The 26,933-nt window shown below is 32.1% G+C and overlaps 2 protein-coding genes across 2 annotated transcripts; one reads left to right on the forward strand and one right to left on the reverse strand.

Annotated features, from left to right (window-relative positions):
* Nucleotides 1–2,970: 2,970 nt before the first annotated feature.
* LOTGIDRAFT_138173 (hypothetical protein) lies at nucleotides 2,971–8,318 on the forward strand (the record flags this gene model as incomplete). The annotated part of the gene is made up of 6 exons (XM_009048489.1): nucleotides 2,971–3,018; nucleotides 4,746–4,889; nucleotides 5,224–5,343; nucleotides 5,762–5,897; nucleotides 6,807–6,860; nucleotides 8,257–8,318. The coding sequence occupies 6 exons, from the start codon at nucleotides 2,971–2,973 to the stop codon at nucleotides 8,316–8,318; spliced, it is 564 nt and encodes a 187-aa protein (XP_009046737.1).
* A 1,753-nt stretch (nucleotides 8,319–10,071) lies between these two features.
* Nucleotides 10,072–25,444, reverse strand: LOTGIDRAFT_199626 (hypothetical protein). Its single transcript, XM_009048490.1, has 14 exons — nucleotides 25,370–25,444; nucleotides 24,996–25,061; nucleotides 24,124–24,159; nucleotides 21,520–21,673; nucleotides 20,867–21,078; nucleotides 20,144–20,330; nucleotides 19,681–19,823; nucleotides 19,307–19,434; nucleotides 18,859–19,009; nucleotides 18,359–18,511; nucleotides 17,966–18,132; nucleotides 17,583–17,701; nucleotides 14,492–14,539; nucleotides 10,072–12,021 (listed from the first exon to the last, which is right to left on the reverse strand). The coding sequence occupies exons 2-14, from the start codon at nucleotides 25,059–25,061 to the stop codon at nucleotides 11,714–11,716; spliced, it is 1,872 nt and encodes a 623-aa protein (XP_009046738.1). The 5' UTR covers nucleotides 25,370–25,444; the 3' UTR covers nucleotides 10,072–11,713.
* Nucleotides 25,445–26,933: the final 1,489 nt, after the last annotated feature.

The following is a 26,933-nucleotide window of genomic DNA, read 5'->3' on the forward strand; positions in this document are numbered from 1 at the left end:
TGACCAACAAAAAATTCGTTTTTAATATTTTTGTACATCAGTAACCAGGTGTAGTCATTCATAGCAATATGACCTCTATCTTTGAAATACCCTGAAATTTGGCTAAAATAAGGTAGCCTATTTTTGGCGGTTATCCCCCAAACCTTCCACCACAAATGATAGGCTAACCTACTGAAATGTTTTCATGTCACGGATTACATGTTTTATCATTTAAAGAGACACGTTTTGTAGCCTATACTACACTATACTGTAGCCTACACTAAACTACACTTTAGCCTACACTCCATTTGTATACAAGTTCTCAATCAAAATGGCCACATGCGTAGCCTTCAATCCTGAATACATAGAACAGATATACTAGTTCATTGTTAAAGAGATCATATTGACCCATATATATCTTAGTATTGAATACACTCAGTGTGTATTGCTAGCCTACTGTATAACCCACACTAAGCTAAAATCTCATATCAACAACTAGCAATACAGTATAGTCATTGCCTCGATAGCAATAAGCCGTAGAGGGGGGTTTAGCGAAACAATCTTCAACAACTAGATGTTCACTTGATTCAGGAATGTCGATAAAAGCGGCCATATTGAAAGGGGTGTTGCAGTGTTGAAAATAAGCCAGGAAAATTGAGTATTTATTCATAGTTATGAAGCGACATAAATTTAATTTTGAGAGTTTTCATAGGAAAGAATTTTTTCCAAGCATTTGTAAATTTATATTTGATATAATTTTCATAACTTGACGAAAACACTTCGTTAAAGGCTACTTCACAGCCTGTAAAATTTCGTTTTTATTTTCCAACTTTCAATATGTTGGTCTAGTGTTATTGTATCAGATCATGACAAAAGAGCAAAAAGCAGAAACATTGTGAGGTAAGTAGATTGTAATTAGGAAAAATAACTCTATATATATTTGTCCTCCATTTTCTTTGTCCTTGCTGGCCACGTACTCTGGATTTACGTCATGATCACGTGATATGGTTCTGAATATAATCCCGCCAAATTCGAAGCCCAACTTCCATAATATTGTACGACATTGGGTCGCATATTGCATAAAAAGCATAAATATTATTGTGGTATTTATCTTTGTTAGTTGTTACAAGTTGTTATCTTTAAACTTTCTCTATTTCGTTAACCGTAGGCATTTATTTTATCCGGGGAATTTCGTTTCCAGACGAGAGAAGTTAAGATTGAACCGTATATGCTATTCTACGAGCTTAAACATAGTGCTCTTAAACATTTTGTGATATTCATGTGAAATCTCTGATATGCACCAGAGAGCGCCCAAATCAAGAGCCTTCTTCTGTAAGGAAAATAATTTAAAATTGGAATACAGGTAGATCTAGAAAGTAATCATGACGATACCTTTGTTACATGTTTTAGGCTGTAGTTCTGACACTGCGTGCGTTAAGTTGTGGCGTTTCTAAAAAAAAAACCACCAGGTTAGGGGCATGGCAGGGGCCACAAAATTTTCCAGGGGGTGGGGTTGGGCACAGGTCATTCTTTACTATGTAAGATGATAGAAAAAGTGGAGGGGGTGCAAACCCGGGCCAAACTCTGGGGCACCTCGAAGAAACACCACTGGGTTGTGGTAAAAAAAACGCATAGGGCCTATAGGCCTACATTTGACTTGCAATGTTCTGTTATATACTTCTTCTGTACATGTTCTGTTGTCTGCACAGACGTCCTTCCATATTATCTTTATTTTATCATATTTTGCAAACAATTACTTGTCTCATTTGGTGTGTTCTTTTTGAAGTGTTATCAAAGATAGTTCAGCTTGATTTTATTCATTACCAAGTTTCTTTCTGGTGGCACTATATTCGACTGAGGTCCTCATTTCAGTATTTCTTTCGGAGTGTTATTTTGTTGTTCACCAGTTTCACTTGGCAGTCAGTGAACTCGTGCCTATACGGATTATTCTGATCCAAGCCAAAGTATATAGGCCTACAAATCAGTCTTTTGTTCGAATGAATGACTTTTTTGGAATTCTTATTTCATTCATCAGAATAGTTCATAGCAGTCTTGACATGGAATGAAGTGATTCAATATTCCTGGACTTTTGTGTGAATTTTGCTTTGATAGCTTAAATGTTTTCTATAACATGATATTGGTCCGGTTATCAAGGATCCTAGGCAGAGAAATGCCTCTATTTTTCTGGATAAATTGATAATTTTTCAATTTCCGTAAAAAAAATCAACAAAAATTTGATTTGAGGGGTGCGAAGATTGTCTGCCTTCGTATGTTTTTGTTGGTGTAAGTTGCTTCCATTGATATTTGGGAACTTTTGGTAAATAAAATAATACGTTTCATATATTCACTCCGTTAAGAATATTTCTACATCGGGAATGCCATCCATTCAAAGCATCCAAATATAGTACAATCTGTGTAGGCAATGATTAGTCAAGATGAACAAGCAAAAAAAAAGTGTTAATCCCAACAGCATAGGTTATTCCCAACCCACTTATCCCTTCCGATTTCCGATACTTATGTTTATTAGGACCTTGATTGTATTTCAGGTTTCTTTCAAATACATCTTGAAATATGTTTCTATTCCTGAATACAGTTGAATAGTGAACTTCTTGATAATGTAGGGAAAATATGGAATAATAGGCTATATAGTTGTTATACATTATGTAGATCTATATACTATAATATTTCTATATACAAACAGCTAAGTTGTAAAGTTCTATTTTGTTCTTTGGACACATGGTAAAACGTCACTGGTATCTCCAATTTTCATTGGTTGAAAGTTCTAGCTGGCTATTAATATTCATTCTCTACTATTGTTGTGCGTGATCAACGCGTCAGCCAATAATAAGACCCCTCTATAAACCATTGATAGCCCGCGCAGTGTGGCCGAGTTGCATTTGTGATCGCGGCAAGTGTTAGACAGGGAGGCCATTGCATGAAATTTTGGGATAGTGATACACAAAAACAACAAATACAGTCATGTCAGTCGGGATGGAAAAACGAATTGAATTGGAAATGAGGGGCAGAGACGCCAGCAAGGTTGTATGCTATTATTTAATTCTTTTAGTTCGACATTTTAAGTGTAGGAGACCTTTGTTTACTGTGCTAGATTACAACGTGATCGTCCTGCTTGTGTTGTGGTTCTATTTCGCAGACTCCTTCCTCGTCCTCTGCATCTTTGTTTCTGGTTCGTGTCTGTTTAAATCGTCACGATTGCCTTAATGAACATATTTTCAGGATGTAGTAGGTGCCTTTACATCTTTCGACCTCTTTTGTCAGTTTTCTTCAGTGCTATGAATCTGAGATCTAGGTCTACATTTGATTTTCTGTCGAGATCAAATATGGCGCCACAAAATTACTCTTTGCATGACTGTATTTTAGTCGAAGAATACGATTTTTGGGGTATACATGTGTGTTACTTGTTTTCACCTCAGAACATCGATGTAGCTACAATTTTGATAAATTTGTACTTATCTCTCTATTGAGTGCATCGAAGTTTATTTTGAAAATTCTGAACCAAGAATTGAAAGATTGAACTGGGCAACTCGGACTCGTTTTGCTATTTTTGAACTTTGATATAAAAAAAATCCCAAGTAGCTGTCTTGCGCTGTATCTCCAAACGAGCGTTGTGATTTAACTCTAAGCAAAATCTGGAGTAAATTTGTATATGATGGCGATGCCTCCGTTATATTCGTCATTCACTACACCAACAGCCGACCACCATCGCCATTATCATATATCCAAGCATGGACATAGTTTGCGCTGACCATAGTCAACGACCAACTTCAGATGTTGCTTAGTCTTGCATGTTTTTTTTGTTTTTGGCTTAAGAAATAACGTCCCAGATATTCTTTTTATCGAAAGTATTCTTTTTAAAAATTAAAAGATCAGTTTGACCGATGGCGATAAACAAGGGAGATCAATCGCGTAACATTTCTTGTGCTACCGCCATTTTGTTTTCGTTTAATTTGTTACCGATTTTAAGATTGAATTTCCACTCAGAAAGATCTTTCAAACCCTATTTCAGTTGTAATACCACTTGTAGCTATCATAGAAATGCTTGTTCGATACAAATTGCATGGTATTGCTGGATTTTCTATTTAGTGCGTTTCTTTTACTGAAAATATATCATGACTTTTTCTCCTTGTTGTTGTTTGACCCATTTCTGCAATCGTCTCGTGCTCCAATATGGACGACGAAATGTAACTCTGCCATTGAAGAGTTCATACTTTAGAAAGCTTTGTTGTGTCGGCCATAGCAATGCACGAGAAAGATTCTTGTTGTGGATTATGATTGTTATACAGTTCTCAGTATGAAATTGAACTGCTTTCTGTCCTGAATTTCCTTTCTTTCCTGGCTAATCATACTTTTAAATAGCCTAATCCTAGTAGTAGGCTGACATGTTAAGACATAGGACGATGTCACTTGCTGACTTGGCATCTTACTTTGGGGGCCTAGATGAATTTTGTTTTGAGTGGAAATATTTCAATAGATCCGATATTGTAACTGTTAGGCAATGGATAAATTGACTATTTTGATACCTTTCTTGGTAAATCAAGTCTTGTTTTGTATTGTTAGCATAATTCAAAAATGTGAGTCTGGTCTAAACTAGGCCTACTACCCATGTGATAGGCTTTTGTTATAAATCCTAATGTCGCCCAATTTTTAAGAAGCACATTTCTACTTTAAAGTGATTTTGCAATAATGATACAGTGGTTTTACAATAATGATACATCTCTACTAAATGGATTAATTGTGTTTTTCAGATCAAGGACTTAAATTTAGACAACTGTAGAGCATCTGCCATTGAAGGACTTTCCAGTGACTTTTGTAGTCTAGAATCTTTGAGTCTCATAAATATCGGTTTAAATTCATTGAATGGATTCCCCAAATTACCAGCATTAAGAAAGGTGAATAAAGATATTTCTGGTTTGTCTCCTTGTATTTCAAATGTCTCTTGATTATTATTACTTGTGCTATTATTTGTCATTATATACTGTTAGTGGATTTCTGTTACAAGAACATCATTGTCATTGTGGTGCCAATGAGTTAAACATAAAGTGGTTAAATATGATCCTAAATAAGTACACAGAGCAGTTGCTGGTCTGTGCTGCTCTTGAGACATTGTCCTCAATTGAAATACAAGGTACAGTTTCTATAAGCTTACCAGTTCAATGTAGGTAAATTCAACATGCAAATTTATTGCTCCTGCTATTCAGTATAGTCAGTTCCTTTTAATTACAGCTTGAATTAAGTGACAACAGAATAACATCAGGATTAGCAGCATTAAAAGGCTGTCCTAAATTAGAAGCTTTAAGTTTAAGTGGAAATAAGATCAAAGATTTTGAATCATTAGAACCATTAGTAAGTAAAACATTTGATAATTTCAAGTCTGAATTAGTCACAATGATGTTTAACCTAAGCTACACTATGATTCTAAGTGAAATGAATTTTTTTTCCTGAGTGACTACCTAATATTTGATAATGAATTGTTCAGGCTTGATTTGTAATAGGCTCCATGTTACATTAATTTGATCGGGTTTTGATTGGTTACAATGAAGATATATTTCTCAGCTCACTCTGATAATGCTATGAAAAAGATACAATTTCTTAAAACTGAGTAACCACAAAATTATTTTGAATATGATTTTTGTTGACTTACAACTACTGCATTCTTTTCATTTGCTAACAAGCCAAGAAGCATTCTGGGTAATTTCATTTATATTTTTTTCGTTACTTATTTTTGAAAATATGAATGTGATCAATTTTGTTTTATTTTCAGAAAGAATTAGAAAATTTGAAAAGTCTTGATTTATTTAACTGTGAAGTTACAAATGAAAATGATTACAGAGAACAAGTATTTAAGTTATTACCTCAGATCACATATTTAGATGGGTTTGATATAGAAGATCAAGAATGTGAAGATTATGATGATGAAGGTAATGCTCTATTAATTCCTGTTACTTAAGGTCCGAAAAGAAACATGACAAGTATGATGATACCCTAGCACTGGGCTATGAAATTCAATGATTTCTGTGCCATTCTGACTTGTCATGGTTCTTTTTTAAGCAGGACTCTTACAGTCGCCAGCATTAAAACATTACAACAATTCTTTCGTACATATTTTTCAAATTTTTATTTTTACAGTAGGAGATGATGGTGAAGGGGAAAATGAAGAAGATGATGATGAAGGTATGTAATTTGATTCATTTGGGTATATCTTGTGTACCTTGTGGTTTCTCTTAACCTCTTGTCACATTGATGAATGCATTATTTACCCAAGTCGCTGATAAAGTTTCCAAGTTCTTTGGAAACTCCAGATGAGGAAAAATTCTGAGTGTCAATGTTTAAGAGATTCATCTATTTAGAGGTGTGAAACATTCATCTCAATTTGTTTTGTAATGTAAGTCACAATGATGATGAAAAACATACCCAAGTCGCTGACTTCTGATGATCATGAGATTCTGAGTGACTGGTAGATAATATGCACGAGCATAAAGATTTTGTCAATTGCTACAGAACATAACAATACAACTTAGTCTGGGCCCAACCTGCCAAACCTTTCAGTTTCAAGATCACTAAAAACCTTTCATTTTCAAGGTCACTAAAACTGAATTTGGATTTTGTGTATATTTTTTCCCCGATAACTGTATTCAAATTTGTTCTTCGTTCGTGCACATATCTAACCTGATGATATTTTTAAAATTCAGCATTTAGAATTTATGACACTGGGTCCTGGTCATTATGATTAAAATAAGTTAGAAACAAAGATGAAACTAAAATACTTTGTATGTATGTGTATCTGATCAGGTTTTAATTTATTATAGATGATGAAGATGGAGATGATGATGGTGATGATGATGATGAAGATGACGAGGTCGGTCTTGACTACTTGACAAAGGAAAATATTGATGTTAGTCAAAATATATCGATTAACATTACTAGTTCATATTGTAACACCTGCACCGGTGTATTTGGATGTTGAAAGGAATACAGTTGTATGGGTTGCAGCTGATATTAGCTATCAGCAACACTTAAAATTTAAAAGAAACAAAGTTTGTTTGCGATACACAAAAAACCTATAGAGATTCAAATTTAAAAAATTCTCATGTACTATTGATAAGAATGCCAGAGAGATTAGTAGACAATTTGAATGTCAATCTGTGATACAAAAAATGCCCTTAGCAACACAACTTTATCCTTGAAACAAATCAAATTTTCAGACAACCTGCCTTTAGAATTCGTTATTCAAAAAAGTTCAGATTCAGACATTGGTGCAGTTGATATGATCGATAGATTTGCTTTAAATTTCACTAATCACTGTCACCTTTCTCTACTGTTAATCAATACCTTTCAATACATTGCCAATCAGTCTGCCAATATGCATAACTGAATATCAGTTGTCAAATGAACTGAATCGAGCAATTAATAAGATCCTCCTTGATGCTACCAGTTTCTCTGATTCGGATACTCTTACTTAGACCTGAAGCCCCTTTAACATTTTCAATGACAGGAATGATGATACTTTAGCACTGGGCTATGAAATATCAATGATTTCTGTGCCTTTCTGACTTGTCATAAAATTAGTCCCTGAAAATTTAGTAATAAGAATCTAAGACTGGTGCAGTTGGTCAGATTTATGAACATTTCACTAATCACTCTTCATTTTCTACTGATAAGTCTGGTAAGGGGGGCTCAGCTTGACTGAGACTTCAATGCCTTATCAAATCAGTATTGCCATATGCGAACCTGTTTAGTTGTCTTCACCTAAAGTGGACAAAATCCAGCAATTGATAAGATCCTCCCTGATGCAACCAATTGCTGTCTTCTATGAAAGGAATGATGATACTCTAGCACTGGGCTATGAGATATCAATGATTTCTGTGCCTTTCTGACATGTCATAAAATTAGTCCCTGAAAATTTAGTAATAAGAATCTGACATTGGTCAGTTGCTGTGATATATTTAATATTTCACTAATTGTTCTTTCTATTTCCTACTGTTAAATCTGGAAAAGGGGGGTCCTCTTAGTTACAACTAAACCCCTTAAATATTTTCTATGACAGGAATGATGATACCCTAGCACTGGGCTATGAAATATAAATGATTTCTGTGCCTTTCTGACTTGTCTAAACTTTTACTTTAAGTCAGTATCTTGTATTTGGTGTTATTGCTCAATTCTGTAGCATATAATATATATAGTACTAAAAATAATAAATATTGGGTTTATTATTTCAGGAAGATGAGGATGAAGAAGATTTTGAACCTGGAAGTGGAGGGTTAGAAGATGAAGATGACGAGGATGGTGAAAATGATGTAGAAGATGGAGGTGAGATTTGACACAATTTCCATTGAAAGGGAGATAATGTCTTGATGTTAATAGGATACTTGCACCAAGTTTTGCTTATATTATGTAATCACCTTACTGTAATGATTATTGTTTGCGATGATATTTGTTAACATCCAAGGAAGATTCTTCACAAAAACAAGAGCAGTACATTCATCGTGAGATAGATGTAATAAGAAACCTAGTATGGTTTCTGCATTTCTAACTTATGTATAATAATATGATCATGGAATCATTCCATTTTATGAAGGTCATATTGTATGTTCGTGTATGTTGGTTTTTTTTTTCCCAAAGAAAAGGTTTTTTTTTTTTTATCTGTTTCAGAAGAGGATGATGATGACGAAGATGAAGATGGTGAAGAACAAGCAGAAGTCAGGGGTCAAAAACGGAAGCTGGAAGAGGATGGTGATGCGTAATGTTTAGTACCATTGAAGTTTTAATATTAAAGACATGTATAATGAGAGTTTGAGATCTCCATTGTGCTCTGTGAATATGAAATGGACCAATGTGAAAATTGGCTATGCAGCGAGGCCATGCTACATTTTAACATGAATCAACCGTGTCGTGGCAGATGAAATTAAATTCCAGTGATTTCTTAATACCAGCAACTTGTTTTTTGTTATTGCTGGAGGACCTTTGAAAATCCAATTATTTTGTGCTTAAGATTTTAATTCGATTTGTACAGTGTAGAAATGTATATATTGAGTGAAGAGGGTCAATTTTAGCAACAGGCCAACTTGGAAAGAAAATGAAGCATGGCCAAAAGAGCACATTCTACATGATCCAACAGTCCATTTAAAGTATAGCACTGAAAATGAAAGAAATTGAGTGCTATAGTGGATTGGTGTTTAAAAGAATTGTTGTAAATATTCAAGTTTAACAAATCATTTAGCTTATTAATCATCATAGCAACATCTTGAACATACAATTGTATAAATGTACAGCCATCTTTACTGGCAAAATTACCATCTTCAGCTCTCTCTCCCTGCCACCTGGCAGCAAAGGTCAATTAGGTCATATTTTAAATATCTATTTTAAATCTCGAATCCTTAAAATGATATTATTTCTATAAAAAAATCTGTTTTCATGAAAAATATTCTATTTTAATGTGGCACAATTTCAAGTCTCATTTTCATTGATCATTCATATCATGTGTACAGGCATAATTGACCAAAACTTAAGGAATTTTGGTCTTCGATTGTATTAGAGTTCAAAGATTATCATATTATCATTGATGAATTTGTGCCATTTATCTCATTTCATTCAACAAATCAATCTTTGTATGTGCTTGTTGCAATAAATTTTTATAGAAATACTAGGCTGGAGTATTTATTGTCTTGCAGTTTCTTACCAGTACTCTGTCTTGGAATATATTTATTGGTTGACTGTTAATTCCTAGATCACATAGACAAGGATGTACAAGTGGCTATGAAAAGGAGCACTGCTCAAAGTTATGATTCTTGAATCCTGCTTTTGTACGTCTTTCGACTCTAGTTTAGAGACGCTGTTATAGCATAACAGCATAGACGTGAAGATCAGGCAGAAGTCTACAATATGAGGCATGCTGCATAGAAAGGGAAATAACTGGGACTTTAGAGGATCTTTCCAATTTACTAAACAAATAAGATATATCCTATGTGTGTGTAATTGATAAAAAGGGTCATTATTTTAACTGACGGATAATTAATACTATCATATAGAGAAATTATATATCCTCTGCTTCATATTGAGGAAAAAAAAACAAAGTAAAATAACAGTATTATTTTAATGTTATTTTACATTATCACTAAAATACACTCAAAAGCATCTTCAAACATCAATAAATTATTGTTTTAAGCAGCTGGGGAACAGGATCTCTTGGTTAGCAGCAACTGTGGACCCCAGCACTATTCCTATCACAGTGAAATAACAATCTGCCAGATAAAATGCTAAACAGTTCCTTTGGAAGGACTAATATATTAAACATCAAAATATTTAATCATGATTACAAAACAAATTAAATGAAATTCTGGAACATCTATCTTGCAAGTGTCTTATGCTCATTTAGTTTCTTCATGTTTAACCACCCCTACTCGATACAGACTGAAACCCTTAATCAATGCTTGAGTATACCAACTAAATATTTTAAGTGAACAGTTATATTAAGGGATTGCAATGGGGTTTTCTGAATTTGTTATGTTTTGGGGATACTTATAGCATCAATTTGCACAGATTTTTACAAAACCTCTTTACAATCCCAATATATTGAGACAATTTATAATAATGCTGGAATTTGTCTAGTGAAGAGGTAGCTAAAAACCAAACTGAATAAAATAGTTAAAACTCATTTTGTTTCATAAAGCCATGCTTCTGAATCCAACACATCAATCCAATGATTTGTCTCCTGAATAAAACTACATTTCAACCAATCATACTGAAAGGTTTAGTAAAGTTTGGTTGAGATTTTTTATCATATCCAAAGCAAACATAATATGCGAGTACTACAGTTATGAGGTCTGGCTTGTACTGAAATTTAAATTTGGGAATCTTTTGTGTAAATTCTTCATTTGTAACCTGTTACCTAAGTTCCGACTAGATGGAGGAGCTAACATTAATGTTGTTAACCTAAAAGTAGTTAATGGGTGAAAAATTTAAGTTTCAACAAAGATTTGTAAACACAGCCTTTGATAATTAAAAACACCACAACACAAAAATATCTCATAATTGAATAATTATTACAATAGATTTTTTATCCACAAAGTTTGGCCACAACAATAGTTTTCTCAGAAGTTATAGAAGTTTATTAATGGCACAAAGGGGAAGACTGTAAACTCATCTTCAATGTATAATATGCTAAACAGAATTAAATTTACAATAGCATCTTTTAGTGATATTTGTTTTTTACTAATTCTACAAATGTTGTGTTACAAACTAGATTTTAATTCAATCATTCAATCCATCACCAATATGTCAGAAAAGTATATCCAAAAATAAAAAAAGTTTGCTGTGAACTCTCAAAAAGCAAAAAGGTTATTTGTTCGATTTTGTGTAAATGCACAGTAGACATAATATGTACAATTGTACATGGTTTCTCAAAAACTTAACTTAAAAACAAATTAAAATTATACGACCTTCTGATTGGTTAATTTTGACTTAATTTTAGTGATTGACCAATCTGTTGATTAGAACAAAGTTGTTATGTCCAGTTAAGTCTTTGTGAAAGTGGTCTTGAGTACTCTTAACACTACATATATATCACTGTTAATCCATGAAAGGAACTGGGATGCGCGTTTAACAGATACAGTAAATAATTTAGTTCTATTCACTCCCTGGAAACAATAACTATATAGCATGAGAGTATTAATAACAAACTAACATTGTACCAGTATAACATACTATAATAATATTTTTAGAAGAATCTAACTTCTTGATCATCAGGAACTGGGATTTTGCCGGAGTCTGTTTGTGGTATATTAGACTCTATATTAGTAAATGATGGTATACTCGAGATTCCAACAATTGGTGGCAATAAATCCTTATCTTTGACTGCTGTGGCAGTTACTATTCTCATGGTATTTGTTGAACCAGATCCTGGTTTCCATCCGGTCAAAACTACTACTGGATCACCATCTTTAAGGAAGTTTCTTGTCATGGCAATATCAATAGCTTTCCAGATTCTCCTGTCAACGTCAGCAGTCCATTCGTTCATTTTGTCATCTACAATAAAGCAAGCAACATTTAAGTTTTCAGATCAAGATTTGAACAAAACCACCAGGCACTTATTCATGAAACGATCTTAGAGCTAGGATATCCTAGAAACAGTGTTAGAAGTTAAGAACAACCTAATTTGAGATAGTTTCAAAAAAATGTGGCCATATCTTCTTATGATTATAAATTCAGTCAATAAAAGCCTGATAATGAATTTTTAATTCATAAATATATATATTATATAATATACAATAAGAAAATATTTTCACTATATTGCTCTATACATCTAATGTAGCGCGATATAGAAATTATATAATATAAATAATTAATATCTAGAAATTGGACATGATAATTTTGAAATTCTTCAGTAATATTATATGAAAACAGTTATGTCATTAATACGGAATCCTTACTCATAATCTGTATGATTCTGTCTATTTAGAGATTTAGAATATTGTAATCCATATTTCATTTAGAGCTGGGTTGATTGGAATTATGAATGAAGACTTATTCAAGGTCATCATACACCGATCGAGATTGGAACCCACAGCTGCCATTTGCTGACTTCATGTAAAGAACCAAAGCTATAACCGACTGTGCTATAGAACCTCACTAGGAGTTGAATTGTTACATATTTAGTAATAAGGTACCATAAATCATTCCAATACCTCCTTCGTGGTATGAAAATTTATGATGTAAAAGTCAGCACTTGATTCCACCAACCTATATTTATGGGTAATGATGAGTAAAAGTTTGGATTGTGAATCTTTCCAGTGAAAAAATTAGAATTAGCTAAAAAAACAGTTTAAGGTCACAATTCACCCTTAATTGAAAAATATGCGACTTCTGTACACATCTTGAATCTAAAAAAAAAAAAATGGAAATGGGATTTTGACCATAAATTTGAGATATTTTGACCAACCAAACTGTTATACCAAAAGACCATTGCAATAGCAACAATGGCAAAAATATTCAGAAGTAGGCCTAGTGGTCAAATCAAAGCATGCAGAGGTAACTGAGCATTCAAAAACACAGAGTTAAGTATTTTAAATGTAGTTACTTATATATTTAATTATGAATATTTTGATGAAGTCACAACCAATAACATTTTCTCCAACGGCAAAATAGGATTGTCTTCTACTACCCATTTCTTTTCTTTTGGGCAATAGCAGCCAAGTAAAAGGTATTTTATTTATTTCAAGATTTCAGTGAAATAAAGAAAGAAAAATACTACTGAAAATAACTTAAGCTACATGAAATAACATTAAGATGGGAATTGTTCAACTTTATATAACTTTCTCAACCCTTTAACTGATATGGGATCAAGGTTTAAAACCACATGAATAATCTTGATTTTAGTCAGCTGTATCACTTTTCAAGATGAAAATCTGGCTTCAGGTTCATCTGATTACACACATTCTCATCTGGATTTCAATGATCCTTATGTTGGATTTAATTTAATTGTGAAAGTAAAGTAGTCAAGGTAGCCACTAACAACTGTAATAGCAGAAAATTATGAACAGTTTACAAATAGAAACGAAACAGTGAAGATTAAAATACTTTTAACATTCTCTTTAAAGGAATAAAGTTGTCGAGATATTTGGTGTACCAACTGATAAAGCTCTATTTCAGCTTCCTGTATCCTTTTTTCAGTATTGAAAATTTGTTTTGCTCTGCTATCATTAAACATAAATTGTATTTGGGATTTTGTTGAACTACCTGTGTGACCCAGCCTTTTATTATACACAACTTTTTTATGTAATTGTTTGTGAGCACGAGATCAATTCTGAAAAAGGCTACTGAAAGTTGACATTGAGCTCTATGAAATGGCAAAGCAAATACTTTGACAACTCTACCACTTGGATTATTTAGTTTAGTTAATCATTCATTCAATAATCCATTTCTATTCACTCAGTAGACTAACAAACACTACATTGTGGGGTTATTGTATTACAAGTTTGAATTCACACCAAAACATGAAGAACCACTGTCTAAACCTACATGAACATTGCCTTAAATGTATGTTAAGTGCAAGAAAATTTACAGATTAGAGATATACAAAATCTTGTTAAATAGTAATGGAATGGAATCATTCATCTTCACTATGTCATGCTATTACGACCTTGTCTTGACCTTGAATTCAATGACTGCCTTTCTTGTATTACAGAATGCAGCAATTTGATTGTACTGTAAACCTGCCAATACAACCTATCGGAGCCCTCAACAGAGAGATTATAAACATTTTGGATTCGTGTTCACAGACTTTTTGTTGAAGCCTCTAATTGGCTGTAATTAATTGATGTACAATCAGGTCACTGCATCTACAAACTGATACAAGAAAGGAGGCAATTGGAGTCAAGGTATAAGCAGAAGGTCCTAATAGCTTGACATTGTGAAGATGGGGATCATATGGTAAAGGATAATTGAACAAATCCCATGATTTTGATGATGTACACATAGGTTTAGACAGATAACTAACCCAGATAAGAGCGAGATTTATCATCTGAATCAAAAACAACAGCTGTATCTGAACACCAAAAAATAAATAATCAAAATAAAATAAATAATAGTGAAAAAAAATAATCTACTGGCATAGTCATTGCTGCTACATTATATGACTGTATCTTGATATATGTGAACCATGTTAAACTTAACAATCCTTTAATTTCCAGAAAACCAAAAATAAATAATAAAAATAAATCTAATAGCATAGTGATGGCTACTATTCTATAACAATTAAGTTAATATAATATTGATAATTTGTAAATATTAGTTGATTAGATTTGTAATATTTTCTAGTAATTTCAGAAAGATGCAAAATAATGCAAGGACCATTTTTATAAAGGGAAAGGGTGGGTAAGCTATTCAACTAAAGCATTCCCATGCTTGTTTCATTTTATTATCAAATTCCATCTCATGCAAATGCCAAACTAGATCTTCAGTTTTGTAAAATTGTTATGCTACACATGTTCCAAATCCTCAAAATATTCCAACCAATCAAATGAGAATTCTGTGATACATAAATAACATTGACTTTGGTCGAAAATAGACTGAACAATATCTAAGGTAAATCGCATGAGATCAGGGAAGAATAAGTGCAGAACAAAACTAAACTGTCTAGATCTGTATTTACATAAGATTACACAAATTGTGACATAATGTGGTATACTCCTTTGTCAAGATATAAGGGGAAGCTCTCTTTAACCCAACTGACAAAAAAACAAACTTACTCTGTTCTCCTGGTTTTAATAACAGAATGAAAAAAAATATACACCAAAACTAGTATACATACTCAGATTTAAAGGGGCTAAGACATCTGATTTTTCTTTTATGTTGAAAATATTATCATTATTTGCTACCAGCAGCATTTTGAACAAATTCTAATTAGATCTAGGAAACCTTAACTTGAATTCCTTCATAAAAAAATAATAAGATGATAGTCCTTTAAAATTACTAACAATAACAACTGTTATCCCACATTCACATAACAAATTTAACACTTTAACCCTCCCCATCCCAAAATAAAGAAAAAAATAAATAACAAAAAAAAAGAAAAAAAATCTGTAACAAGAATAAATATTTGGCAGCAGAGAAATGTTATTGGCACTATCAATGTCTTCTTCAGTTATCTTTTTGGCACCTGAAATTGGTTTCTGGCTTTACTTCACCAATTCTGACTTTTCATCCTCAATCATTGAAAACCTTGATAGCTGGACCACCTAATATAGGTGTTTCATCTGTATGGGGTGCATTGATAATACGTAAAGTATTTGTGTAGCCCGAGCCTGCCTTCCAACCTGTTATTATGACTATATTATCATCAGCATGGACAAACCCACGCTGTTTACCTACTGCTACACCACTGTAGATTCTTTTATCCATATCATCTGTCCAGGTTTCAAGTCGAGGTTCTAGATAGATAGAGGAAGAAGAAGAACACCAAAAACCACTACAGTCTGATATATATATATAGAATGGTTGAAATTATACTTGTAGATTAGACCAGAAAGGACTCTATGGTTTATAATTTCATGAAAAATGGAATGAAAAGACTACGATTTAGATTTTCACTAAAAAATAGAATAAAACAATTACTCAGATTAAATTTCCAAAAAAGTGGAATAATATGACCATACAGAGATAGTATAAAGAGATAAAATAGAAGGACTCTATGGCCTGCTTCTACAAGTATAATTTCACTACTGGAGACATTTATCTAGGACAGTACATACGGGAAGTAAAATAGAGAAAAAAAACTTGCCTTCTACATCAACCTCAGGCCCTGTATGATTTTCTGTAATGTATGAATAGCAATTATAGGTGATATTCACCTTTACATCAAGCTTGTACTATTTCCATGACCTTTACGCAAGAAATTTTATTTCTGTATTTAGATAATATCTTTATTTGTTATTTTGTAATAAGGACTATTTATTTATAATTTACATTTCATTGTTTAACACTTTCTCTACATACATATCACAGAAATCAACATAATATAATATAATATGTAATTCAAAATTGCAAGTTTATATTTGCAAAATAAATTTCTACTTACTACAAAGATCCATCAAAATAAATCATAAACTAATGAAATCTAAATTCTATAACATTCATACAACACGTTAAATTATCTTAAATCAAGAGACTATATAATTATCATATTTCATATGTATTGACAGAACCAAGAATGAAGAAACCCAATTTATTTAGCAAATGGAAACATATAAACATATAATTATGAGGGTGTTCAATGAACCTTTGCCTTGTATAATGATCTTAATTTCACTTACACAAAAAGCATTAATTTAACTTTGGACCTTGAACTTTTAACAGCAACTTTTTTGTTTTTATTATCATGCACAAAATGTCAATAAGATATTTGTTGGAAAGAGTTCGGAAATTGGTCAAATTAACATTCATCATTTTATAAATTTGGTATGTTTTTGGGATTTCCTTGTCCTCAACAAATTATCAGTTATCCTGAACTGTCCAATTTTTACTATCCTTGAAAGATTGGTTTGAAATGAAATCTAAGACAATAACATCTCTTAGTAGACATAACTGATTCTAAAATAAGCATTAAGTATAGTTAGATTAAGTGCAGGAGTAATTTCAGTCATGATTAAAAAAGAGTGAAAAGGTCATATGTGAGTGTGATATATAGATGATTTCTCGACAATATTTTTCACTACAAATATTGAAATGAATTAGAATAAGCATAAAATATATGACAAAGACAAGTAGAATTTCTCTATTTTACTTCAGGCCATGTTAATAACAGAAGAGGGGTAAACAGTGAAGCAAAGCACACATTACTAATGGGAAACAAAATGTTAAATGTTTGAAAAAACACATTCATCCAATCTAGCTAGAATTAAGTTAGATTGTTAAATCATTCAGGACAATACAAGAGTCACACAATTGTATAGGTTCTAACAAAGAGGACAAATAGGCCACGCATGCAAAAACCAGAAACAATAATTATTTGAAGGGATGGAGGATACAATACACACTACAAATAAAAAAAGTTGTTAGTGAATAGGTAAATTATAAATCTTTCAACTTACCAGTATAATGTATAGGGAAAATACCACGGTATAAATGACATTGACGAGCTGTTTGGGAATTTCTAGTTATAGCCAATATAGGACACCTTGGTCGATAAGCTGCTACCAAGAATGCAGATCTGAAAGACATAGCAGGTCAATGAAGGTATCTGTATAAAAGAATCTCCTTCCTAATAATCAAAAGCAAAAGACAGAAAGAAAAACTTATTACAAGAATAACAACTTAGTTTCTTGAAATTCTTGTGTACCAGCTGGTCCTTGGCCAAATATTTTGGCGCTGACCTGCAACCCCATAAACAGTGTCAAGAATTTAATACTCTAACTGATTTAGCAACAGTCCATCAGCAATCTTCAAGATTTCAAGTTGATATTTAATTTATTACCTTCCAGAAGTGGTAATGACAATAATAGCAGACGCCATACAAGTGAACGAAGCCTCAACAGCTGCAATAGCAATGGTATGAGTAGCATCAGTATAGGTTGGTGTTTCACGACGTAGATTTTCAAACGTTTGACTGTGGAAAACTGCAGACTCTGCTTCACGGCAAATCTATGAAAGCAAAATAAGAATAAAATTAAGATTAAATTTTCTACACAAAAATGAAACCTTAGATGCTTAAAATATATCCACTGAAACACATGCATAGCCCAGTATGGTCAAGAAGGCAGCATTCCTCTTTGATTTCCAACTAAAACACACATTTTTCCAGTTTAAAATCAACGTTTGTCATTGACCAAGATTTGTGAAAAGGGCCTCGATCCTCAAATACTCTTACCTTATGCATCATTTTAACCGATTCTAGAGGATAAGAACCTTTAGCTGTTTCACCAGATAACATAACACAATCAGCTCCATCTAATACAGCATTAGCTACATCACTAGATTCAGCTCTAGTTGGTCTGGGTTTCTTTACCATACTCTCTAACATCTACAATTATAACCAGGTCATAGAAATCACTATGTATGTATATAAATATCAATAAAAATATCATAACAGAATAAGAATTTGGTGTTAGATTTCTATATAGTGTGATTCCCTACAAATATTTTCAATGTTTAAATAGTGCTCAATACATCAATTGTAGAGCAATATAGAAATATTAAAACAGAACTTATTTCTTGTTTGATCCACTTATAATCCCGTATATTGCTAGAGCCTTTTTTACATCAAATTAATATAGTGTGTGTTTTTTTTTACTTATTCTTATATGCTGGTATCCATAAAAAGTATAAAAATATTTTAGATTCTGAGACATCTGTATTTGATATTTTTACCTGAGTAGCACAAATAATCGGTTTTCCAGCTCTATTACATCTACCAATCATCATTTTCTGGGCCAAGAAAACTTTTTCTGCTGGAATCTCAATACCTAAATCACCACGAGCAACCATAATACCATCAGATTCAGCTAATATCTCATCAAATCTATAAAACAAAACCGTTAATTATCTTGTGTACACAGTATTAATTATTCCTCACACAACTGAAGTATTCAACCAGCATACCTCTTTCAATTTCAATATTTCTTCATTGCTCAGCATTAAAATATCTGCTTATTAATTCAATAGTGGAAAATTATGAAAAAGAGTCATGTGTTACTGTTTTGAACAGACTACAGATTTTTAAAAATTTACATCCTGAAACTCAAATGATTCGATGCTGCTCCAAAAATCTAACCAGGTTGTTTCTCTAGGTTTGTGTTTTTATTGTATTTAGACTCACCTTTGAACACCTTCATGGTTTTCAATTTTGGAGATAATTTTAATATGTCTGCCCTTTTCTCCCAGGATATTTCTAATTTCTTTGACTCCAGCAGCACTACGAATAAATGACGCAAATACCATATCAACCTGTAATAGAAATAAGGCCATTGTCATTTGAAAATTGAGACTTAAGTTAGACTTAGAACTAATGTATATCAATATGTAGCTGAACACGCATGTAAATTCAATTGATTTGTACTTACTTTGAAGCAGCCCATGAAGCAGAATGCTTACATTAGTACATGTACCAGCCTCAAAGTTATATGTATTTCAGAGCAGAAATTCTTCCATAATAATATCATGACACAATAATTTCCATATATACAAACATACCCCATGTTCTACACCAAATAATAGATCCTGTTTATCTTTCTCTGATACAGCTGGTAAATCTACAGCTACACGAGGTAAATTACACCCCTTCTTACTTCCTAAATCTCCTCCATTTTCAATATCACACAGTAAATAATCATTACCTGCAACAAATACAGAATTAAGATCTATAGCTTTCTGCATGTCGAAAGTCAACAGAATTTATTCTTGAGATGATGCGCTTCTGAAGAGTTCAAAATTACCAATGATCATTTAAAAAATTTCTTTTCAGATGTTTAAGCTCATTGTAAGACATCATCTATAGTTACTGATATTTGTCATATGTAATACCTCAATGTATATTTGCTTGCTCATTTCATTAGATTGTAGACAAATCAAATTTTAGATTTTCAATTTCAAAAGTGACACAAATAGACAAAGAAAATATATAGATAGTCCTTAATATCATAATAAATTTTTTTACCTATTTCTTTAACAACAACAGAAATCAAACCATCATCAATAAATACACGACCACCAACTTCCATAACTTTGGTAATATTTTTATAATCAACGTATAAAATCTCTGCGGTACACTTCTCATAGTACTTTTCATCAGTAGTTAGTTTTATAGTACTACCAGTTTTCAGTTCCACTTCAGCACTGGCTCCCTTAAATACAAAAATCGAGAATTAAGATTGAAATATATTTTATTTTGGCCAAATTGAACAATTGGTTTAAATGTTACATGCAAATATATCAAACAAATAATGTATACTACAAAATCAGCTCACACCCCTTCCTTCAAGAAATTGGGAAAAATCCATTTATCATTTACAGTAAAATGGTGCCCAAATTTGCGCAACCACGACCATTAGAACAATCTTTCAGTTAATGGAAATTTTAGTTCCAAGTGGCACTTGCTATATCATTTCTTATATAGCTTCATGTAGAGCTGGCAGATATACTCGTATCTTGATAGTTTCAAAAAAAAAATATTGCAAAATCGACTTAATATTGCCTTGCCCTAAATTCATATATGATGTCATAACATACACAAAATATACAATAATATAGACTAGACAGGATTTAAAAAAAACTTTCCAACAAAATATCTTTGTAAATCAGGGATTACCATGCAGATTGAAATTTTGTACAGAAGTCTTCTATATTATGAACATGAATATCTATTTAGTCTAAAACATACCCCTTCTAATAAGCCAGTCCTAATCTCAGGACCTTTGGTGTCCAGAGCAATAGCAATAGATGTTTTCTCAGTAAATTCCGAGACAGCTTTACGAACATTTTCAATGGTTCCACCATGATAATCATAGGTACCATGGGAAAAGTTTAATCGAGCTATGTTCATGCCTTCAATAATCATTTTCTGAAGAGTCTTGACTTCTCTACAAGCAGGACCTATAATAATGAACATTTCGTTGATCAAATTTATTATTTATTAGTCATGTTTTATTCATATTATGATGCTATTTATATCTTTTACAGAACATAAAATGATTGTATTTATGTTGAAATATTTAAATGGAAAAACAAATCCACCATCTTGACGTTGTCACTGTCTGCAACAATAGAAGACGGAAATCATCTATCTGATATTACATGTTTACGGAAAGAACCCACAGTTATCAGACCAGCATTGGCTCAATTTTCTGTTAGTGATAATAATAATTATGAGATGTGGTCATGGTTGCTTTTCTTTATGGTTCTTTGTAATATCCTACCACTAAAAACTTCATTTTGCCTTACTTGCCTTTGTTGCAACATCTCTTAGGATAATTAGTGTAATGGAGCCCAAACTAAACAATTAAATAACTTCAACGTAACCTTCAGAAAACTTACCGATAGTACAAATAATACCAGACATACGAACAGCATGTGGTTCAGAATCAATGTTCAAATAACACATATGTTCCAAATGGGATCGAGCATCAGCTGCTTGTAACTGTTGTTCTTGGACGAACCCACCGCCATGTTCAGCTTTCTTAATATCAAACTGAAATTATACCAAAATGTGCAAGGAATTTTAAACATGAACAAGTCTTGCTCACTAATTCACATTGATTTACATACATATCCTAAAACACAATAATCATTTAATGAAGCCTAATCATTTTGTAACTAATTCAATGATGAATGATGATTCACATACAAAGAGTTAAAGCAAAATAAATGGTTAAAAAAGCTATTTAAAAGGGATTAGTCTTGACATTTGGCTTAGTAAAAATTTTACAACAGATGTATCAGATACACTGTATACAACATAGTTGTCATGTCATTTGAATTTGATCTCCTGTTATTAAGGGAACAAGTAGTGACATTGTTCCTCCACTTTATTTTTACTAGAGTAAACATATCAGATCTTCCATCTGAAAAGAGCTAAAGATAGCTTAAATTGAGCTCCATATTCCATGGAGTAGTAAATATCATTATTTTGATGACTATATCCCTTCAAAATTCAGCAGTTTCAAGACAAAAAATAATAGGTCCACATATCTTGACAGTAATTTCTTTTTAGATTAAATAAATTAACATGAAACGTAAATTGAAGGATTAATTCAGCAGATTGGAATATAAAAAAGCAAGCATTGGCAATTGCTTTCACTCTGTTGAGGGCTAAGAAAATAGGCAAAAACACAAAATGAAAAGCAGACGATTGTGTGAGTATAAAGAGTGAAATCAAAATCAAAGGACTGATTGCATAACAAGTTTAACCCTTTAAATGAAAAACCCCATTATTATGTTAGGAGATCTAAGCAACAAAATTTGAAGCATATTTAAAGTTATGCAATTTACATGCCAACATTTGCTCCTCAAGTATATACAGTGGCAGCCGCAGCTTCCAGAGATGAAAGGTAAAATTAAGGTTGATTAAGTTAAATTTATTAAGATTGAGATTCAAAATGTGAAAAAACCTCCCATGAAGTTAGAGAGAGATTATTCTAAAAGAAAATTTTTGAAAATAGAATTGATTTGGTGCATTTTGAAAAATCTTGGGTCATTAACGTATAAAAATATGGGGTATAAAATGCGCCAACTGTAACTGGCACTATTGTATATAGTGTAATCTTGAGACCTAGTAGAGTGGATGTTAATATCATAATACTCTAATTGTAAGCATTTAGATATGTAAGTATTGAATCATTCAATGTTAATTATTATTGATTACCATACAGTATCAAAACACTTAATTCAACATATTTGAAAGACAGACAGATAAATTTTGGAAAAAATATCTTACAGGCTTATGTTTTAAGGGACTTCTTTGTATTTTAGGGAAGGGGATTAGAAGATTCAATGATAATTTCAAGTGGCATCAAATATTCATCCTAATACATCCTATCAGAACTATAAACCATATTCTGATTAAGCATGTACTGTATCTAGTAAGCATCTTAGCAATGAATAAGTCAGAGCGGTATGACATTAGCTTCACAACTTGACATAACAATTGGGATCATTTAAAGGGACAGAGCCCTCATTTTTTTACCAATCATACCTTAGTCTCAAAACCAGGAATTTTTTTAGCTTAAGACTATCAGTAATAGTGTTCACAGCTTACCGCCGAACTTTGAGCTTTCAAATCCATACGTGTCAAAATTTATCTGCGTTTGAAAGTTACAAAGAATTTCTTGAGACACTGATATATATAGAAAAGACAACTATAGTTCAATTCCTAGTTTGAGATATATCTAAAGGAATTTTCATACATTTCCAGTATTTCTAGAAATACTATTAACATACATTCAAGACTCAAATCAACCCCCCAAAATGGACAACTGTCCCTTTAAAGTGATCAGTCATATAAAATATTAAGCAAGGTCAAGGTTGTTTCTATTAATATTTTACCATACAGTATGTCAGAAATATATCTATCACAGTGGGTACATTAAATAGGATTATATGTCACATAAATCCATTTAGATTCAAATCATACCACACAATATACAGATAGGTATACATCAATGATTAAACAATACCAGTTCAAAACTTGCCACAGTGAGTTGACAGGACTAATTATACAAATTATATTCATCTATTTAATGGATATAGGATTCATGCTACAATATTTTTTGCAATATGAATATCAGGGTTCAATTAGCTTTTATCACACCACAATTTGCGAGTCAAAATTAGAATAATCAATTCCATGTTTTTTATAAACCAACTGAATGAATATAATTATCTGGATGTTGATTTACAGAATTTATATTTTTTTTTTTATTGACAAGAAAGAATGTGCTAACAAGTAATATATTCAAAAAAAAGATATTCAAATCAAAAGAAGGATATTCTATGTTAACTACTTTGAAAAGATTATTCAGAGTTCTTGTCCAAAAATTCTAGCCAAAAATTATATGGAGGGAAAAATAAGAAAAGCATAGAAATTACAAAATTTTAGTCAACCAGCAACCCCAATAGCAGGATTAACCATTGTAATTTTACCTGTAATGAAGGTGAGTGTACAAAAACAGTTGGATTCTGAAATGTCAATAACATTTGAACATGTTCAAAAATGTTTTTAATGACTTCTGAAATGAAGAAATGCAAAACTCACCATACCATGCCAACAGCATCTAAATTTCTAAGTTTGACCTAATAATCTTTATGTAAATAAAACCAATCATGTTCCATGTTTTAATGCGAATGTGTCCAAATATTTAGCTAATACTAGTCACAGATTATAACGATACATAGTGTATCTTGGCATGATTGGCAACACCCAGCATTTGAATAACAGTGCTGACAAACTGGCAACAACATATACCTACATAATGTGATCACATGATAATGAAATGGAATTTAAAGTCTTCTTTGACAGAGGTCAACAAAACAATAGTAGTTTGTAAAAATAAACCAAACTTTATTGGGTTAATATGATGCAAAATAATGCTTGATGTTAATAAAACATCAAAATGGTGGCTTTATTTAAGGGATTGTAAAGAGGTTTTCGATACTTTTGATACCTGATTTGTTGACACTCATAGCACTGATTGGCACCAACGTAATTTTCCGTCCGATGCCTATGGTTTTCACAATTCTACCCAAACTAAGCATCTACAATGTCACAATAGTACAGTTCCTTATATATCATTAGAAGCTTTTGTTAAAGTGACGTCCTATTCTGCTTAGTTAGAGGAAGTGCAGGAAAAAAAGATGCCTGAAGAAAATTGGAATATTGATGCTAATAGTGTCCCTGATACATGTATTAAAATTTTAGAAAACCATTATACAATCCCTTTAATAACACTAATAAAATCCTGTTTATTGACATAATAAAGTTTCATGCATGAAGGATTTATGAAAATAATACTTACTGATCTATTGGTGGGGATTTTTGGCATCTGTCCACCAGAGCCAGGTTTAGCCAATTGTTGAGCCATCTACAACACAAACAAAAACAATAGAATTCAATATAACTGCACACTTAAAAAAAGGCCATTGCAAAAACCATTTCAAGGATATAGTTGTCTAAATATTTACTTTACTAGGTAATAAAGCTGATGCCTGTAACACTTTTCAAAATAAGAATCCTATGTGTATCCAATTCCCCTAAAATGCAACAAAAAGTTCAGACTATCTTCACTTTCAGGCCGTTATTCTATGTATTGATGTCATTGGTGATACAGAACTTCCCTTGAGAACTGCACATTCCTGAAAATTATTGCTTAATGTGACAAAGAATACGTACGAAAAACTTAAATCAGCTGGTAAAGCAAATATTGAGTCAATTATATCACTTTAGACATAAACAAATATACAAAACTATTTAAAGGACTAAGAAAAGAAAGGATTAACATAAAATTTGTTACCAGTAATATGTTTGCTGTCTATATAAGTACAACCTATGACAATATCATGACATACATGAACTATGTTATCACTGACGAAAGAACCTCCTCAGATTACACACATAATTATGATAACATATGACTTTTTAATCACCAGGTTTTTCTGATAATGAATCCTGATTTAATGATAGGATTGGACCAGTATACCTTGTGTGGGCTATTTTCGTGACCTTTCTCATGTAAAATCATTCGACATATCAAATTAAATGTACTCATTCACAGTCCCAATATTCAAATAACATTATCAAATATTTTATATATGTTTCACAGTTTAAAATTGATTAACTTGCCGTCACAGTTAATGAAAATCAGCAATTTAAATAACCTATTACCATACTATATAAGTCACTAGTATATTAAAGGGATAACTTGATACAGCTCTACAAATCTGTGTTCTGTTTTCCCTGTGCATTATTGTAGCTTGCTCTGTTGTCCTCACTTGCAGATAAATGGCCTACCATCACCATGAGTCTAAGCCTAACTTTTACAAGATACTTTTTCCAGTATTGGAATACTAAGTTATATGGTGCCTTCTGTTAAATAGTAACTTGTTATCCTTATCATTATCAGCTACCATCTTCATTCAAATTTGATCCTTTTTTAAAAGATACTGGTACTTCTTCATTTGTTCATTGATAACCCCTATTTGACATTAATCTCCTTGATCCTTACTACTTTGACTTAGTCAAAAACTGGGTAAAACTGATTCAAAAGAATCTACTAAAATACCTAGAATTGTCAAATCTATAGCAGCATGATTGGGTGCCTGTGATTTTTAAATTATTCCTGATTCTATCCTAGGCACAACAGACTTCTAAGTTCTTCTTCTTACCTGCTTTAGAAGCTTAACTATGTTAAGGTCGTGGAGGGAAATAAATCTTTTCTTAAAATTTCAATCAAATTTTCAACAATAACATATTAATATACAGTTAGATCCAATGTTTATACTTATAGATGAAATGAAAATATGAATCAAATGTGATATTTTCGATAATCTAAATGAGAAAAGTGAGTTTTGTTAATAAATGGTAGACTGCACTACATGAATTTGTTTAGTAGATCTACAGACTGAGAACCTTTCCTTTTACTTTTTAGTCTTTCACAGCGGAAACAGGTCCACTTTACTTTTGCCTTATAGAAAACTATTCCAAAAGCCTCCGTTACAATGATCAAGTCAGAGACAGCATTTTAAAGAAAACTTTCTCTTTGAAGGTAAAATCTCAATATCATTACCTTTCCAAATTTACTAAATCAGCACTACACTGGCCTTGCTCTGACAATCTTTATTTATGCAGAGTACTGTGTATTGTTACTTTATTATAAAGACCGGTGGCATTGTCCTTCGGACTGGCAATGTGCATAAATAATTCACAATTAATTTTTCCAGACGTTTATTGCAATGTA

Source organism: Lottia gigantea (genome assembly GCF_000327385.1).
Source record: "Lottia gigantea unplaced genomic scaffold LOTGIsca_122, whole genome shotgun sequence".
NCBI lineage: Eukaryota > Metazoa > Mollusca > Gastropoda > Lottiidae > Lottia > Lottia gigantea.

Bases quoted from the DNA above. Each gene is read 5' to 3' on its own strand.
- LOTGIDRAFT_199626 (XM_009048490.1), bottom strand. From the start codon at position 25,061: ATGGCTCAACAATTGGCTAAACCTGGCTCTGGTGGACAGATGCCAAAA. The intron at 19,435-19,680 runs GTATGTTTGTAT...TTTCTATTACAG, and splicing joins TATTTGGTGTAGAACATGGG to GTTGATATGGTATTTGCGTC. The intron at 14,540-17,582 runs GTAAGTTGAAAG...TTTGGTGTTCAG, and splicing joins TTTCCCTATACATTATACTG to ATACAGCTGTTGTTTTTGAT.